The sequence below is a fragment of the Falco cherrug genome, chromosome 13 (genome assembly GCF_023634085.1).
Source record: "Falco cherrug isolate bFalChe1 chromosome 13, bFalChe1.pri, whole genome shotgun sequence".
Lineage (NCBI taxonomy): Eukaryota > Metazoa > Chordata > Aves > Falconiformes > Falconidae > Falco > Falco cherrug.
Genome location: NC_073709.1, coordinates 15698704 through 15715199, shown reverse-complemented (window position 1 = coordinate 15715199; position 16496 = coordinate 15698704). Strand labels below are relative to the sequence as shown.

Sequence of the window (16496 nt, the reverse complement as noted above, 5' to 3'; positions counted from 1 at the left end):
TGTCTCACTAAAAATCTCACTGGAAGAGTCACCAGGACACATCACCAAAAAAGGAGATAATTTCCAGTACTTTGAACTTTAAGACAAGATCACGTGTAACAGCAAACAATAAAATGGCTGCTCTGTGGAGTTAATTTGGATTTTAATAACAGTGTTTCAAACACAGCTTTGGAACAACATGGTATTTATGTGGTTAATCCTCTTTCCTTACATCCAAGCAAACACATACATTTGTCCTTCTAAAGATTGTGACTGCCCTTTTGTTGATTCTGACTATCAGAATTTCTTTTAATGTTTAAAGTTGAGGGGTTTTCCATCTTGGGTTTTTTTCCCCACTGTTTCAGTTAAGGAATAAGACGCCAAGAATTTAATAGCAGTGGTCCAAAGTCCAGATCAAACAATGTTCTACCTTGACCATTACTTTTGAAGAATATACATGCCTATTTTACACCAGTTCATTGTGCTTCACATTATGACAAAAAGGATAACCTGATCACATATGGATTTAGAAAACTTCTAAATGAAAAAGATTTTATTTATTCTGTCCCATTTCCCATCACCCTCTCACCAGGGTTTGTGATCTGGCTTGTCATTCATGACCTAAAGCAACCCAGTTACAGATAGCAGGGCAAGGTTAGAGAGAATGGTTGCAAAGGCAGCTGCTTTAAAATGACAAAGGCTACATGCTGATGAGCACTGGTAAAGCAGTTCAGGTGATGTGAAGCCAAGATCACCTGTGTTGCTCAGTGGTACGGTTTTGGTTGCTTTTATTAATATTATTATTAAAAGTAAGTAGTGCAGGGTATGCCTACTTTGACATCACATGAGAACATTTTGTTACAGATAACACATACACACTGAATACAGCATTAATGAAAAATTACAGCTGCACTGATAAACCAAAGATCTCCAGTCTTTTCAGCCCTGTTGTGAACATGGAAATAGACTCCTGCCTCTAATTTCTGTCATTAAGTGCATGGAACAGAAATGTTTATTACACATACTTTAAACTATATAGTATGTACTACGCACTGTAGGAGTGCAAATTTTCATTTCCTCACTTATTGCTGAGGAACTCCGATTTTTTTTTTTGGTTTCATATTGATCTTTTATTAACAAATTTTATGAACTTTAACAGGGCTATTTCCATAAAGCTGTATATATCCAGTAGAAATAATTTAAAGAATAATTCCTACAACATTTATATTGCAGCAGTGTTGAATTGTGGAATTACCTCATGAAAACTTGAGAGGAACCAACTAGATATAGTTGCCATTCATTTTTTTTAAAAAAAAAGGAGGGAGGGAGGGCAGGTCTTATTTTATAATTTAAAAAACGTTAATTATCAATGGAAGGACTTTAAAAAGTTGCTAATAAAATTTTATTGCTCTTACATAGCTCTAACTTTGCAGAATGTAGCAAAGATTAATGATGTAACAAATTGCTAAGGCATCTTTTCTCCAATTCTCCCCAAGATTATAAAACTCTTGCTTCCAATATTAGGGAGGATTCTTCTATTTCAGTCAGGTACCTGTGAGCAGCCTCAGTCATTTGATATGTGACAGCAGCAGACTAAAAGCAGAAACTCCTGATTCTACCATGCTGAGCAGAAAGAGCCATACCAAACTGTGTCATTGATAGCGCTGAATTCCTTCAGTTTGATAATAATGTTACTGGATACTTCAAAGTATCCAGACATGTGATTTCCGTAACAAGAATTTTTAACATTACAGCTTTTGATTTCATGTTTGGTGGCTTCACAGATAACGTATGTTAGTTCTATGGCAGGGCTCCGGTATCTGAAACAAAGCCTGCCTCACATTCAAAAGAGCCCAACACAACATTGATCTCTAAAGGCTGAAGACAGACAGGTGATGAAGAAAAAAACCCAAGTATAACATGGAATCTTTGCAACTTTCTATTGCTTCTCTTCGCTTGATATTTGGTATTTGGTATAGAATTCACTCACTGGGTCTTTCTAACCAGCTTAGCCAACCCTTCCTCTCCCCACTGCTGCTCACAAGGGTGTGCCTTCTATCCAGAAAACATTTTAGTAGAATATTCTACGTTTCACAGGTGCAATGTGAATTGCACCTATCATCTATGCAAATCTTTTGGAAATTATGCTCCTGCTGAGACACAATGAAGTAACTGAACAAACTTCTGCAAACATATCAATACAAGCATGGTCAGAGAGCACAAGTGTAAGGTTTCAACACATGCTTATATGAAAAAATAATCAGCAGGTAGAACTACCATGTGCGTTATCACTGGGTCTGATGAGCACATTTGAACTAGTGATGAACGATGAAAAAGCATCTCCTCTGGAATCTAGTCCTATTAATTATTGTTTCAGAAAGATTATTTGCATGTAATGTGAAACCCCAAATTAGCTGCCTGCATGATATTATCATCCTCAGCTCAATCAGTTGAACAGTGTCATCAACTCTGGAAAAGCCAGGTTGGATGATTTTAAGTTTATGGTGAACAAGAAGTCTTCCCCTCAACAGCTAACTGTAAGAATGAAAACATTTTCAAATTAGAGGGTTTTTTGGGTTTTACCTTTTTAATAATAATAGAATTATAAAATCAGAATGTAGATGCTAACCTATGTTCCTTTAAGCTCTGTAAAAACCCTGTCATCTTTGCATATTTGCTGATGTGCTTTGTGTTTCTCCTCCTGTCAAGTGGGTATGATGCTCTCCCGCCTTACAGGGACTTCTGAAGCTAAATTCATTAACATCTGAGATCTCTTGAGACAAGGCAGTACATCAAGGCCAACATTTTAAAGGGGAAATTAGACAGGAACTAATTATAACTTTTTGCTACCGGTGGAAGCTATAGCTTCTGTTTAAAAGTATTTTTGAAAGACAAAAAACCTCAAGTGTTCTCTGTATTTCCACCTCTGTCTGTTAGGGAACCGAGCACGGCTGCATTAGGACACTACTCAGTACTCACCACAGCGACATGATCCCAGTTCCTGCTGTACTAGCTCCAGTTTTGTTTGGCACTGGAAGCATCGGCGTCTACTCTTCTGTTTGGATCGACTGGTTTCTTCAGGCCTGTCATTACTGTCATCCAGTAGCCGTGGCCGTTTCACAGGAGAAGCCTCACTCTCCGACTGTGAATCTGTTGTATTCACAACAAATATTTTAGGAAACATATTAGAACTTCCTTGGTGAGGCATCCGTTTGGGCAGACTGAAGGTATATTGCTTTCAGCTGGGGTCACCACCAAGCAGCATGATACTCCCCGTTCTATTGCATATACACATTTTCTTAACAATCAAAATGAGCATCAAGTAAAGGACAAATTACCATTGTTCCCTAGAAGAACCCCTCCTGCTGGCAATTACTGAATGTAAAATGAAGTGATTAGCTTCCTTCCAGCCATGGCTGGGTCATATAGAGATACATGTAGAGTACGCACCACCCTAACAATTACAGACTTCATCTGTCATCTCATTTAGTTTCTCCTGTGCACCTTCTTTGTTCTCCCTGCACAAGTAGGCTGCTGATGAAAAGCAGCTGAAAGCAGGTTCAAACTATTTCCTCCCTGGGCAGGAGGGAGATTTTTAAGGCACAGCATGTAAATTATATCTCTTATGACTGAAGGCAATACACGAAAGCACCATACTGTGCTTCCCTCTCTTTCCACATGGATCATGATTTAAATCAAATTAGTATACACCAATACAAACCCTAAACAAAATAAGCCCAACTTGTACATGCAGGCTATAAATTCAAAGTGCTCAGCCATTTTTAAAGAATTAGTCAGAATACTACCTGCATTAATAACTTAATAAATTTCAACTTATAAGAAAATAGCATGTGGAAAGCCTTAAGAAGTTCAGGATATGTTCGGGATAATGTTACTTCACGTAGTATAGTACCTTCCCTGCTTCCTTTTTTTCTTTTCCTTTTACAATGGACAGTATAATGGACAGGGCTCAAGAGTAGCTCATGAAATGCACATCACATTACTGACTGGAACGTGGGACGCCCAAACCTTATTTTTGCAGCACGTCAGAGGCAATGGATTTCAGCAGATCTGCCACTCTGCAATCTAAGTCAGGTCAGGCTAGCAAAAACATTTTCTCTTCCTAAACCTGGGCATAGCAGAATCAGTTCTCCATTTCTTTTTAATAGAAGCTGCAAATAAATTTTACCCAAACCGTACTACAAATTAAACTGTTTGTAGTACTATTGCAAGGGAACTGCTGAAAGCCATTACTGCAATCAGCCAGTTCCAGTGCAAAATGGTGATCAAGGAAAAATAAAAGCATTAGTTCAGTTAAATCCACTTTGAAAGGACATCAATCCAGCAAGTACCAAGAGAACTATATCCTTTTGGCAAGGCTGTAGACTATTGATTGTGTTTTTACCTTTATTTTAAGTTTTCATTGTGTGATGTCCTGTGCTTATGGAAAACAAGTCTATGTTAGTTGTCCTGAGTTAGCCAGGAAAAGATAACTGCTGTGGTTAGAACATTGCCCATCTCCTTATTAGTTATATGATCTTATCTGATCCACTGCTTATCAACACCATGACTTTCCTTGAGCAAACAGCTAATGAAGTCAGACCAGGAATACCTGCTAGCCTCTCCCTCCAGGGGACACTATTAGCTTTCCCCGGTTCCTCATACACAGTATAAACTAACCCACTTTTCTTACCTGTGTTTCAGACCTTGTCTCACAGTGTTTTTCCGGTTGTTGAACTCCCACTACTACAGCCATTACAAACACACAACTTGCCTTACTTGGGTCTACTTTATTCTGTCATAGTGCTCTTAAGATATGCTGAAAATGCCCTCCTCACTTTACAGTGAGAACAAAGTCTTGGAATCTCACATTTCACAGAGAAGTGAACTGTTTTCTGCAGAGTATATGGGTGATGTTTTTATTAAGCTACAATAATTTTATCTGATGTGTGCCTTTCACCTTACAAAATACATCTATTAGGCCTAAACATTTGGTAGGTAACATACTCCACCTCTACACGCCTGGCTGTGCAGGAGCCTTGACAAGGAAAAGTAAGTAGTACATAATGAATTATTACAGTTATAGAGCAACTAGTCCTGTCTTAAATTAAATCTCTGCAGAAGATGATCCAAGAGAAAGATCCTCTGAAAAAACTGCCCAACTCTCTGAACCGAGATCCCAACTCATGCAACAAGGGATATCTTATGGTCCTATCCCCCAGACTGGTTTTCAGAGTGCCTGAAGAGCAGGCTAGCCTTGAATGTGGTAGGGTGCACCTTCAACAGGCAGCTTGTGTACTGTAACCCAGCAAAAACCTATGCCAGCCCACCTTGCTGCCAAAGGTGGGGAACGACATGGTTTGTAGTTTATTCATTACTCAGAGACAGACGCAGAGCTGTGTTGAAATAGCTACCTCCCACACATCTTTCCTTCTGGAAACATACGCCATTCTGGTAGTTGTCAGAAGCAAATCTGGCATTCTGAATTAAGTCAATGGAAACCATAGTGGTCTGCTTATAATAAAGTCCGAATAAGGGATTCATGTGTATGAGTCACCCAGTGTCTAATCAGTTAATGAAGCCATGTGCTTTAATGAGAAAAATAGCTACCCTCAGTCAGGCTAGTAGTCCTATAATTAAAATATTTAATTTTACATTTCCTGTTAATTGGTAATGACTAATTGAATATTAACATAAGTTGGTTAATATGATAGAAATTAAAATTTAGGTATCTCATTTTTTAACATGCGTATCTTTTTGCCGTAATTTAAACAATGTTAACACCGAGGTAAGAAGCCCCTCGGGGACAATACCAGCTATCTGATGCCTGGCCGCACAGCACCTTGAACACGCAAACCCAAGCTAATACGCATTACAAACCAGACCAACAGTACACATGCTTACATCTTCTCGTGGGCAAGTACAAAGAGGGGGGAGAAAGTATAGATCAGAACTGAGAACTTTCAGATTCAGTCCTGCAATGCATGTCTTCCAGATCGCGTTGCCTTCCGCAATACTGACACAAGCGATACAGAACGCAAAGTAAGTCTTCCAGCACCTGGAATCTTGCAACATTAAAACAGAGATCTGATAGCAAAAGGAAATTGTCATGCATAGCTTTACTACCTGGATTGCAGAAAAAAACCCTCAACACCCTAGGAACAGGATGAAGTGCTGCAACTAGACACATGAGCAAATTCTCAGTGTCAACTATTAAACAATCAAAAATGGCTACAGAGAAGAGGATTGTTTCAGTAACTGACAGTGGCTTTCCTTAGAAGGATGATTCGTGCAACAAGAATTACTTCTTGCTCTGTCTTTAAAAAACATTTTCCACAGTCAACTTGCATATTAGCAGTACACCTAAACCAACAAATACCCAGTCTGAGGAAAGAAAAAAGGAAGAAGAAAGAATGCTTTCCTTGTGCTTGCAGATGTCAAAAATCATAAAACCTTTCTGTAGAAATGAAAAAAAACACCCAACAATAGAGATGAGATATCCCCAAAATTTCACAAAGAAATTGCTCAGCAGAGTAACTGCAACTGCCACAATCCCACTGCAGTTTTATTCTGGAGTTATGAAAGAAGGATACTTCTATATCTGATGATAGATTCTTCTAATTGTGGTGACTCTGTCAAACTCCCATTTGAAATAGAAGCAATTCAGCTGAGCAAGACACAAACTGGAGGCTTGTCTGGAAACAACAAGCAGAGTAGCGTTCTTAAAAATTCTGTTGTCTCGGACAGAAACTCACATTTGTTCCTCACTGTCACTGTTCTCGTCTTCATTACTCATGCTCTCCCCTCAAAATTTGCCAAATAAATGATGTCAGAGCTGAATCCCACTCTTAACTCTCCTGCCATGGAGGAGTTTGCAGGCTGCATGTACATGGCTTCACTAACAATCATGATGGCTCTTCTGCGGTATTTTGGGGAGGGGGTGGGACACTCTAAGCCCTGCAGAGACATGGGCTGAGAAAATTTAACAGGGAAGGAAGAAGGAAGGAAGAGATGGGAGAGTAGTAAGAGAAAGAGGAGCTCTCCTCTACTGCCACTTGCTTCAAGATTGAGAGGAATCTGTTTAATCTCTGGTTTGGTGACAGCTCTTGAGGCTCTCAGGGTTGGTTTTTTTTTCATTTCATAAAGAGCCCCTCACGCTGGCAGGCTGACATTTATGATCTCAGCTGCCTGTGAAAACACCAGTAAGAGCAATAATTAATGAACCCTCAAACATCACTGCCATCTCCTCTGAAACTATTTTAAGAGAAGCTTAAGCTGTTAAAACCTCTGTCCATGAAGAAACTTGCTCAGTCACAGACAATAACTACATAACAGGGATGAACTGAAGTTTGAGCAATATCTTGTTGCCAGTTTCTAGTTGATCTTTTTTATTCCCTTCATTATTCCATTTTTAGCTGAGGCATTACCTAATTCCCTCCATGTTGACTATGCATTAGAAATTTCATCTACAGGAAACTGCCTTGTTACAAATCTTTCATATCACATTTACCAAAGTCATCATTTAAAATTGTCTCCTCTACTTCAAATGAACCTAAAATTAACGTAGCTGTTCCAAAACCCATCTGCTTGTTGACTATTAATGAAGAGACAGAAAGTCAAGATTAACATCTTATGAGCCAAGTTTGACAATTGTGACCACCTCAGTTCCTCCCTGTTGCTGTGTAATGCTGTGGAAACAGTTATTTTGAAACTGATATGTACACTGAGACAAACATCTTGCCCTCTCACACAATCCTGACTGCATCTCAAAGCTGCATCAGAAACCTAAGCACACATCACTTTTGGAAGCACTCATGCTCATAAGAAATTAATTTCTTTTGTGAATTCACCTCAATTTTTCTTAAAACGCTACAGATAGATGTCTCAAATTCTTGCATAAACCCTTTTGTAACAATTAACATGCAATCTCTTTTCTAGGATCATTGCAGTGCCTTTAGCATCACCATTTCACTAATTTATTTTTGCCCCTCCACAGAGTTTAAAAGTAACTGCACTAACACTCATAGTCCCTATACCATGTGGAGTAGGGAGACCACACAGGAATAGTTCCTACAGAACTCAAGTCCCGTCAGACACTGCTTTGTCTCAGGAGGCTCCCTGTGCTATAATTCTGGAGACTACAAATAAGCCCCAGAAGTTGCATTACGGAAGTTATTATTTCTCATCAATTACCAAAACCATTCAATAGTAGTTGTTCCCAACTCTAATGAGTAAAAACAACTAACCAACAAAAAAACCCAAAAAAACAAAAACCCAAAAAACCCCACAACTCTTAGCCTCTTTAGATACTTAATTGAAGGCGTTGCTGCAAGACATTCCAAATGCAAGACATTACTGATGTGCTTCAAAATCTGCCAAAAATTCACCTTCCTGCTTTGCAATAGAGATTAAGGAAAAGGCTTGCACTACAGTGACTTAAAGTGTTGGGCTTCTTTTATTTTTAATGAACACTAAAAGAATCCCTAAAGAAATGAAATTTAGCGTTCATATTGCTTTGAGTGTAAGCGGAATTTTTGAGCTCAATAATAGCATAGCTTAATTTCCCCAAATGAGAGTTGGCACATGATGCATGCGTTGTGAGGAAAGCAAAGGAACATCAGACTCGTGTAGTACCAAGCCCTTTGCTAGCACAGCAATAACAGGCATTTGTAAAACACAAAGATGAACACTCCAGAGCATCACAAAACTTGTGTACCCAGCTAACTGACAGCATGTCTTAGAGCACACAAGTCCAGTGCTATACTTAAGCAAATACACTGCACAACAGCACAGGACTGTGGCTGAGCCCAGGGGCTCACCAGCCTAGGGGCTCCAGCTGACTCGAATCCGGACAACCCGAAACACTGACAGGGCAAGGTGGGTCCCCCGGCCACCAGTCACCCCCCAGAGCAACCTGAGGCGTAGGGGCTGCCAGCCACAGCTGCAGGTCACTTCAAACTGGGACACTGATCTGCACTGTGGCACACACCGACCCCCTCCAAGTATTCACCCGCCCGTTTTCATAAAACCTTTGTGTGAGATTAGCGTGTTCAAAACCATGATACCTTTTTGAAATTTAATTAAAATAATCCAAGAGACTCATAAGTTATTGCAGGACAAACTATGGGGGCTTTATTTCCTTAGGAAAGCCAGCAGTTGCCCTCCATCTCCAGTGGTTTATGTTCATCCACCTCATTTGTGTTTCTTACCACCAAACTTCAAAACTTAACACTCTCTAGTTAAAATTTTTAAAATATCTATATACATATATATGTATGCATGTGTGTGTGAGTAAGTATTAATGCATATATTACTGCTAGCATGTTATTTCAGAAAAACATAAAAATGCGGGAGCATAACCACACATAAACATATAATTTTAGTAACATTCCACTTACACATAAGAAAACACTTCTTTTACTGTTGGGGAGACCTGACACTGCCACAGGTTGCCCAGGGCAGTTTGTGGAGGCTCCATCCTCAGGGGTGCTGAAAACCTGACTGGACATGGCCCCCAGCCTGCTCCTCTAGGTGACCCTGCTCTGGGCTAGCAGGTTGGACCAGACGGTCTCCAGAGGTCCCTTCCACCCTCAGCCACTCTGTAATGCTGAGATTTATGGGTGGGAAAATAAAAAATAATAATAAAAAAATTTATACACTAACTCCTTCCTACCACTCATAATTTTTGTTTTCCCCTGAACCTGTACTGTTGGTGTTACCATCCATCAGGAAGTATACTGTACTGCAGTGTAACTTAATGAGGCTCTTAACTACCAGCTCTAATGAAACAAAGGGATGAATCTAGTGCCAGGAACACAGATGAATGAAACATACATTGAAAATTGTACAACAAACAGGGAACTATATAGGCTACTGCATGCATTTTAGCTAAGTGTGAGAAGCGTGAGAATGCCTATGATCCTTTCTTGTCAATACATTTTACAATTGCTAAATTAAGTGAAAAGCTAATTGGTTTTCATCTCATATTTAGGCTCCTATACTACATATGTTTTATAGTTAAAATTCTTTAATTACTCCCCCCTATATTTTCTGATATCAGCAAGTCTTTGAGTTAATAAAAATGTTCATTTGTTTCTCAAACATTTTTATTTATATACCAAATTGATGTAAACAAGTACATATTTAAATGTATTCAGGCACCTGTACTGTACGGTTCCTTTGATGGATTAACTTAGGGCACTTCAATTAGTTGAAACACTTCCTGGGGCACTGGCCACTCCTATTGCTGCTGACTGAAAGAAGAACCTTGTCTATTTAAGAAAACTAGGCGAATGGGGTTCCTTTCCTGAATTACACCAATGGGCCAAGTCTGTAAACCCCCGGAGCCCACAACAACAGATGAGTTTGTGAAGAGAGAAGAGGCTGGACCACCCTGTGGAGCACTTGGCCTGGTGCTTGCTGTCCATCTCTTGCTACAAGGGTAAACAGCCGAAGAACACGTTTAAAACCAGCAGCTGACAGCAAAATCATACACAGGTAGCAACTGCAAGTGTCTGCAGGCACAAGACTGAACTCCCGTTGTCTTGATTACTGGGGGCAATTTATGCACTATAGAAGCCTGATTCTGTTCTATTCTAAGGATATTAAAGGAAGCTGGTTTGAATGGTTGGGTTTTTTTAAATAGCTGACAAACAGCATCTCGAGCCCTTCATATATTCAGGCTATTATAAAGAATGAACCTTGAAAGGGCCAGGAGACAAAAAGAGACTACAGCACTAAAATCACTAGTTTTCAAAAAGATATTTTACAGGTGTCAATTTGAACTTGTTTTCTCATTATTAAATCATGTATTTTCGCAGCATGTGGTTAGGGTTGGGAGAGGGATAAAGGCAGATTCTGGTGACAGTGAAACCCAGAGAACAAACGATATCCTAAATGGCCTGAATAATCAGAACAAGATTAATAAGTGAAGGAACAACGCACAAATACAGATAGCTAAATGGAAGAAAAGAAACACAAGGAGGACGAAAAAAGCTGTAACATGGAAATATACGTGATGAAAAAGTTATGAGGGCAAATCATGGACATCCTGGCCATTCCACAGCACCTGAAGACCGCTTGTTACTATTCAACTACATATATTTACATATATGAATATGTATGTACAAACATTAAAAATAAGCTTACACTGGTTCTGATAAAATGGAAAATTCTAAAGCATTCAGCAGTATCGTAGTTTTGTTTTTGCTGACTTTAATGACAGCCCTCTTATGCTTTGTGAAATTCTCTAATATTGGATTAACAAGAGTAGATAATGCCATAAATATTGCATATGCGCTAGTCAGCTCAAGAGTGCATAAATAAGCAGTGTTGCTCTGCTCCAAAATCCTAGTAGTATACTCCAGCTATGTTCTCATCGATCAGATGGTATACAGTATTCAGGAAAGTAATTCTTCAAACTAATAGCCTAAACCCACTTCTATACAGAAACTACTTGCTCTGTTATTTTTCATTCACATACCAAGTTTCTTCTAGTACATCCTTCCCCCCCACTGCTGTAATGAGGGTTTTCCAAGGCTAAGACACAGATTCAGAAGAGGAATTGTAAAGAACTCTTGCCTGCTAGCAGTGAAAAAAAATTTTTTTTCCAGTATTTATCTTTCAAAAAACTTATTTGTCATTAACTGCAGAACCTCAGTGATGCCATTAGCAACAGAAATCTTGCAATAAGAGACTGTAATTCCAAGGACTATGAGTGATTGATTTTAAGGAAAAAACCTAAGAACTCTGGTATTTTGATAAAAATTTTACTGAATGCATTAAGAGTAGGTTCTAAAATGTCCAGCTAATCCATCTTCAAAATATACTTGGTTGTGATTCAGTTATTTTAAAGAAAGCTTAAAATTCAGTTTGTATTTTGATTGTGTTACCTTTTCTAGCAATTTTTGTGGGGAAAGATCAACCAGCCCTGGCATAGAAGACAGTTTCTGTACACCTGATTGCTGCCTACAGTACATCAGAAGTCAGGCTGGTTTACTGGGCAGCTCCTACTGCTTTGAACGGAGATATCTGGGAAGCATCGACATGAACCTGAACCAAAGACCAGATTTACACAGAGGGAGAGCTAGAACAGATCAATGAAACTCAGAGGATGCAACAGTACATGCACTGTCTTGTATCTTATATCCAGCTCTTTTTCAACCCTCCTTGCTCCAAGATGTTGGTCTCATTAGTTATTCCCTGTAGTTTATGTTACGGAAAATAACTTGGAAAAAGAGGTAACTTGTTTGCAAGACAAGTCAGTGAACATACAAATGAAACCCCTCACTTTGTAAGATGATACACTTCCCCCTGCGTATGCTCAGCAGACTTCAGCATACTTCCAAGAGACTCTAAAATTACTGCCATATATTTTTAAGGCCCTTATGAAAATTAATAGCTAAATGGAAAATAGTGAAAACTTGTACTTAAAAGCTGTCTGATGCTGTCGGAACTCATTAGTCAGAATAGAGGCCTTCACCAAGAGTCAGATGAAACCTCACATCAAAAAGTACAGCAGCAACAGGATCATGCATTAGCTCCCTGCACATTACATGTGTTTTAATTAAAAAAAAAAAAAAAAAAAGCAAATTAAGTGGCTATGTGTTTTGAAATGTATTTCAGGCCAGTTATTTAATGCCGAACCTGTTAAAAAAACCTTCAGTGCAATGAAGTTAACAAATTTAAAACTATAAGAGGCTGTGCATCATTGGCTGAAACACATTGGTAAGAAAGTTGTCTGATCTGTACAGATCAGATCAAGGTGCTGACTTCAACACACTGAGCTAAAACCAATTCAATTCTTCGGCTGCCAGGAGGCAGAGTTCCTCACAGATCTGAAGTTAATGATCTCAGCTGTTCTTTATGGCATTCTCCATATTGTCTTGCCATTGGGCAAGCCCAATCAAGATTAAAGCAAATCCTGAACTTTCCCAATCCTGTTCCAATATATAGTTTTATTACATTTTAGGAAGAAGGGGTTGTAGGTGGGAAATGTAAGATGCGTAACCCTGATTTCCTTGCCCTTGAAATTAATAGAGATGTGGTTTATTAAAGCTGCAATGAGCTGCAATCTTGTTACTTGGGAATGGCTTTCCAGCAGTCTGTGGGCGAATGCCAGTAATGAAAACAAGGAATTCAGAGCTGCTGGGAGCATACTGCCAAGTAAGCTTAATAGATGTATATTCTCTAACAGTAACTAGGTACCTACTGTCAAAGCTCAGTTAACTGATCACAGAGATCCTGATAGTTCTGAAAACTAAACGTGGCATGAAACCACCAAAAAAAAAAAATTTAAAGGTAAAGTTGTTTCATTTTAATCAAAATACAGATAAAGAATAAAATATTTACTCCTCTGTTTCAACAAATTTGAAGATAAATCCTTTGTCGTAATTCCCTAAGACTTCAATACAAAGATGTCATATCTCAATTTTAAAAGATAATGATCTTAGAAAACATACAATTTTGTATTTGGCAAGAAATTCCCAGACTAGACTGAAAACCACCTATCAGACCATACAGAAAAAGCGGTGAGAAAGTGATAAGGACAGCAGCACACATTTTTTCAGAACTGGAGAGTATCTTCTTTACTGAAGCACACTTTGCTTATCCTGCTCATGGCCACCAAGAACCCTGCTGCAAGGCCTGTTGTCGCAGCTCTTCGCTTTGCATTGGCAACTCTCCCACCTTTCCAAGAATCCCTCTGCTGGCTCTTCTCTGCAACGCCTGAGGCACTAAATGCTGGCCTGTACTTCTAGAGCCTACCTGCCCCAGCTCTCATTAAGTGCCATGGACGATACTGAGGTTAGACTAAATACCTTTAATCACCCAGATCATACTAGTTTTCTGTTAGTGTCATTGAAAAAATTAAGTTGGAAGTGATTTCTGGGGGTCACCTAAGTCCAGCCTCCTGCTTGATACAGAGTAGACATCAGAGCTGGATTATGTTGCTCAGGGTCTGGTTCAAAATGTTCAAGAATTTTCAAAGCCTAAGATTTTGCAGCCTCTGTTGGTACCTGTTCCAGTGCCAGCTAGATGGGAAAAATGTCTTCCTTTGATCTTCTGGCTATACTCTTCCCAGCGCAGCTAATCCAGAGAGAGCATTTACTATTCTCCTACCATCTGGTGCTGCCTTTAATTCAACATGCAAAATAATTTTCCTACTGGCTTGCAATTCAATGTGAACTCCTCCAAAAGATCATCCTGTCCTCTTCACTTAAGCACAATTTCCTCAAAGTTGTTCTATTTGGAATGTGGACTTTTCCATAATAGGATTCAGGATATGGAAATGAAAACAGATGAAAAATTTGAATCAAGAGCAGCAAAAATAAATAAAGACAAGTGAAAGCTGAGGAACGGACTTACAAGTAATCAAAACAGTCGTAGACAGGTTATTTGGTGATGTAAGAATGAAAAAGGAAGGTTCAAGGGCATATCTGAACAGCACAAAGGATAAGAGAGAAGAATTTGGGTGATTTAAGAGGATAACTAAAGGTAGCAGGGTTTTAAGTACCTGGAGGATGTTCTCTATTAGGATGTTGGACTTGAAAATTTTGGCACTGAATGAATTGACAACATGCCAGTGATCTCAGATAGCTGGCAGCATTATGAGGTACACAGAGATGTGTGTCTCAGCACCTGCTGGGAGGTTAATACAGGCCAGGAGACCCTTATTCCCCATCCACATATACATTTTGATTACTATTTTTAAATTCTGTTGTACTGGGGTGTTTTTTTTTTCTCCCCACAAGGAAGGAAAAGCTTGTTTCTCATAACCTATGCACCCCTGTATAACCAAAATCTACTTAAATTGGTACATATTTCTGCCATTCACACTAGCATATGTCAAATCCCACTTTCTGCATGAGGTACTGTACTGTTTTCAGCTGGGGTAGAGTTAATTTTCTTCCTAGTAGCTGGTATTTTGGCTTTAGGATGAGAATCATGTTAACACACTGACGGTTTAGTTGTTGCTGAGCAGTGCTTACAGTAAGTCAAGGACTTTTCAGCATCTCATGCCAGCGAGGAGGCTGGGGGACACAAGAAGTGGAGAGGGGACACAGGCAAGACAGCTGACCCCAACCGGGCAAAGGAATATTCCATACTGTATGGCATCACACTCAGCATACAAAACTAGGGGGAAAGCTGGCAGGGGGAAGGCTGCTCGGGAATGGGCTGGGCATTGGTTGAGTGGTGGCGAGCAATTGTTTGTCTTGGGTTTTATTACTCTCTCTCTGTTTGGTTGTGTTTTTTTTTCTTTTTTTATTACAAGTTTTTATTATTATAATATTTCAATTATTAAACTGTTGTTATCTCAACCCCCCAGTTTTCTTACTTTTAACCTTCTGATTCTCTCCCCCATCCCACCAGGGTGGGGGAGTGAGCGAGTGGCTGCGTGGGGCTGAGCTGCCGGCTGGGGTTAAACCACAACAGGTAGCTAATTACAGAGACACACTGGTACACCACACAATCCTCTGTTACAAGGTCATCCTGTCATCTTTAGAAAGGATGCACTACTAACACAGAGATCATATATGACTGCCTTACTTGCTTTTAAGAGAATTAATCTGAGAACAGTTTTGCGGAATACAATGTTATAAAATGGGAAACATTAATAAGCATGTAAATGATAGTATTAGTCTATTTATCCTATTCCATAACAGTAATTTTGTTTCATTTCTTAATGCCAGCAATCCTTTCATGAATGACTTCAACAGACTGATTAGAGAAAAGGAGTTATTCCTAAGTAGGAATTACTAGCACATTTTATAAACATCTTCAAAATATTGTAAGTATTTCTAATTTATCTATACAGCATGTGAAATAGGGCTTCTACAGTCACATCACATTTTTTGTGCCTTTAGCCACTTCAACTACCCAGCTTCCTCACTTCATGAACAATGCAAAGGAAAAAGAACACCTGGGAACCAGTGTGAAAGTTAATTTCAAAGAAACGCCGACTATGAAAAGGATGAGTTTTCATTCATCTCAGTTTAGTGTACTTTAACACAGGCAGATCTAAGTATTCCTGTCCTAATACCATAAGATGATAGAAAAATAATCTATTTATTTTATCTCGGCTGTACTGAATAGACAAGGATAGGAGTCACTGTTTTCACATGCTGTCATGCTGCTGCACACCTTTTCATTTCTTGATGTTGTATTTTTTCCACTACTCAGAAGAAAATTCTCTTCAGAAGTGAACAGCATGAGTGATTAATGTATGAACTATGAAGATGCTTGCAAAACTTCTCTTTAGATTAAAGCAAGTACAGGCTAAATTTCAAGGCTTTTCTTTCCACTTTATCATTTAGTAAAGAGATGATTTAGATGTCTAGCACAGAAATGTGCTAGACTGTGATAGATAAAAGATCAAGAAAGACTTTTTTTTGTGAATATTACCAATTATTGTGTGCTAACAAGCTCTTAAAAACCTTCCTAGGAACAGCTGAAGTTTTTATAACTCGGAGGCAAGGATCATCACAGCTGTAGCTGACTTTTAACAAACTTTTTGATAT

The 16496-nt window shown here is 39.0% G+C and overlaps 1 protein-coding gene across 3 annotated transcripts in view; it reads right to left on the bottom strand.

Annotated features, from left to right (window-relative positions):
* The window catches only part of ZFAND3 (zinc finger AN1-type containing 3), a 147012-nt gene that overhangs the window by 19362 nt on the left and 111154 nt on the right, over positions 1-16496 (bottom strand). For all 3 annotated transcript variants that reach the window (XM_055725538.1, XM_055725539.1, XM_055725540.1), the window contains one exon: positions 2959-3129. In XM_055725538.1, coding sequence (XP_055581513.1) covers positions 2959-3129 — 171 coding nt within the window. The remainder of the gene's footprint in view (positions 1-2958; positions 3130-16496) is intronic.